The 1448-nt window shown below is 40.5% G+C and overlaps 1 protein-coding gene across 3 annotated transcripts in view; it reads left to right on the top strand.

Moving 5' to 3' along the window:
* LOC107671917 (chromodomain-helicase-DNA-binding protein 4-like) overlaps nucleotides 1-1448 on the top strand; it is a 21342-nt gene that overhangs the window by 630 nt on the left and 19264 nt on the right. For 2 of the 3 annotated variants that reach the window (XM_016464946.1, XM_016464932.1), the window contains exons 2-3: nucleotides 247-249; nucleotides 534-597. In XM_016464946.1, the coding sequence (XP_016320432.1) occupies nucleotides 549-597 (49 nt within the window). In that variant the 5' untranslated portion in view covers nucleotides 247-249; nucleotides 534-548. The remainder of the gene's footprint in view (nucleotides 1-246; nucleotides 250-533; nucleotides 598-1448) is intronic. The other variant, XM_016464940.1, reaches the window with a different exon arrangement.

Genomic DNA, 1448 nt, shown 5'->3' with positions numbered 1-1448 from the left:
AAGAAATTTGCGTTTCTCGGTAAGTTTTTCTTTAATGCATAAAACAAAAAATAAACATATCTAAAATTACTGGTAACTTACAACTGTGAGACACCGCGTTTTAAAGCGCCGTGTGGTGTTTGTCGGGGGCTTTGCGACCTCCGCGTGTTATTTATTCAAGGAGGAAAGTTTTAAAGATACGAATCTAACCAGAAACGAAGGCAGATAAGCGCTTTAACTCAACTCATCCAACCGGCTGCCATTTTCCCTGCAGCCGGATCACTTGACTCCGTTTGCTAGCTTTGCTAACTTGATTGACAGCTAAGTTGAGGCGTCTTTCGCTCGCACCGAGCGAGAAAGTTTACGAAAAAAGCCGAAATGACACGACTACGTCGTTGTATGATGTTGTAGTTTTGAAATGTCACAATCGTTAATTGATTTTTAATTAATCTTAACACAGTTAGCCTCCCCGTCACTTGTTTATCTCTTTCTGTCAGTATGGGGTGCTGCTAAAAACCAGACCAAAATATTGTTGTCATTTCTATTTTATCAAGTGTCCGGACGGGAATATGTCGGGGAGTGAAGACGACAGGGACCATTTTGGACCCATGAGAGATGGTAAGGTTTAGCTGCCCTGTCAGGACCCTCATTAACCACATCATGTTATATAACTTCTCCAAATGAGCCTAAACTAGCAAATTAACTGCTGACATGTCAGAGTACTTCTAGACAAATGGTCATTTCTGTAAGGAGAACGCTGCTAGATTTAATGTTTATATATTTTGCTCGAGCTGGCGAGCCACGTGTTACTGCATCATACACCTATTTAAAGCCAAATCTTTAACGTTAGTTTATGATGCAGTAGCGGCAAGCTGTACGCAAAAGTCAAATCACTTCCTGATTCACTGGTCAGCAGAAGATGTTAAAATGATAGATAAACCTATTTGTTACGGACTCCTATAGTATCCTAAGAGCAAAATATGTTTGTTTTTTCTACCTTAGCGATCATAACGTGCGCAATATCGTTAGAATAGTGTGACAAACCCATTTGTTTTGCTTTCCTCTTCTGGCCGGTGTTCTGACGATTTGTGCTACCCTGTCAGATTTTGCTACCTCCCATTAAAACAGATGGTAGCATAATTCGATAGCGAAAAGTGCTACCTATCAGATTTTGCTTCCAGCATGATATTAATAAGGTGTGAGGCTTTATTAACATGTACACCTACCCCAACCCTAAACCTACCCTTACAGTAGGATAAATACAGTGTTGGTAGCATAATCTGATAGGTAGCATTATTTGTCAGAACACCGGCCTCGGTAATGGCGTTGGTAGCGCAGCCTATCAGCAGAGAGCTTATAATAAATGAATGATTTCAAAAGCAAGAGCCTCATGCCATAGTTTCACTGCTGCTGACATATTTGGACAGTAGACTCACATCTTGAGGCAGGAATGCAAAGAAAAAAAAATT

The sequence above is a fragment of the Sinocyclocheilus anshuiensis genome, unplaced genomic scaffold (genome assembly GCF_001515605.1).
Source record: "Sinocyclocheilus anshuiensis isolate Anshui unplaced genomic scaffold, SAMN03320099.WGS_v1.1 scaffold902, whole genome shotgun sequence".
In the NCBI taxonomy this organism is placed as follows: Eukaryota; Metazoa; Chordata; class Actinopteri; order Cypriniformes; family Cyprinidae; genus Sinocyclocheilus; species Sinocyclocheilus anshuiensis.
Note: the sequence above shows the minus strand (reverse complement) of the source record. Positions and strands in the feature narration are given on the sequence as shown.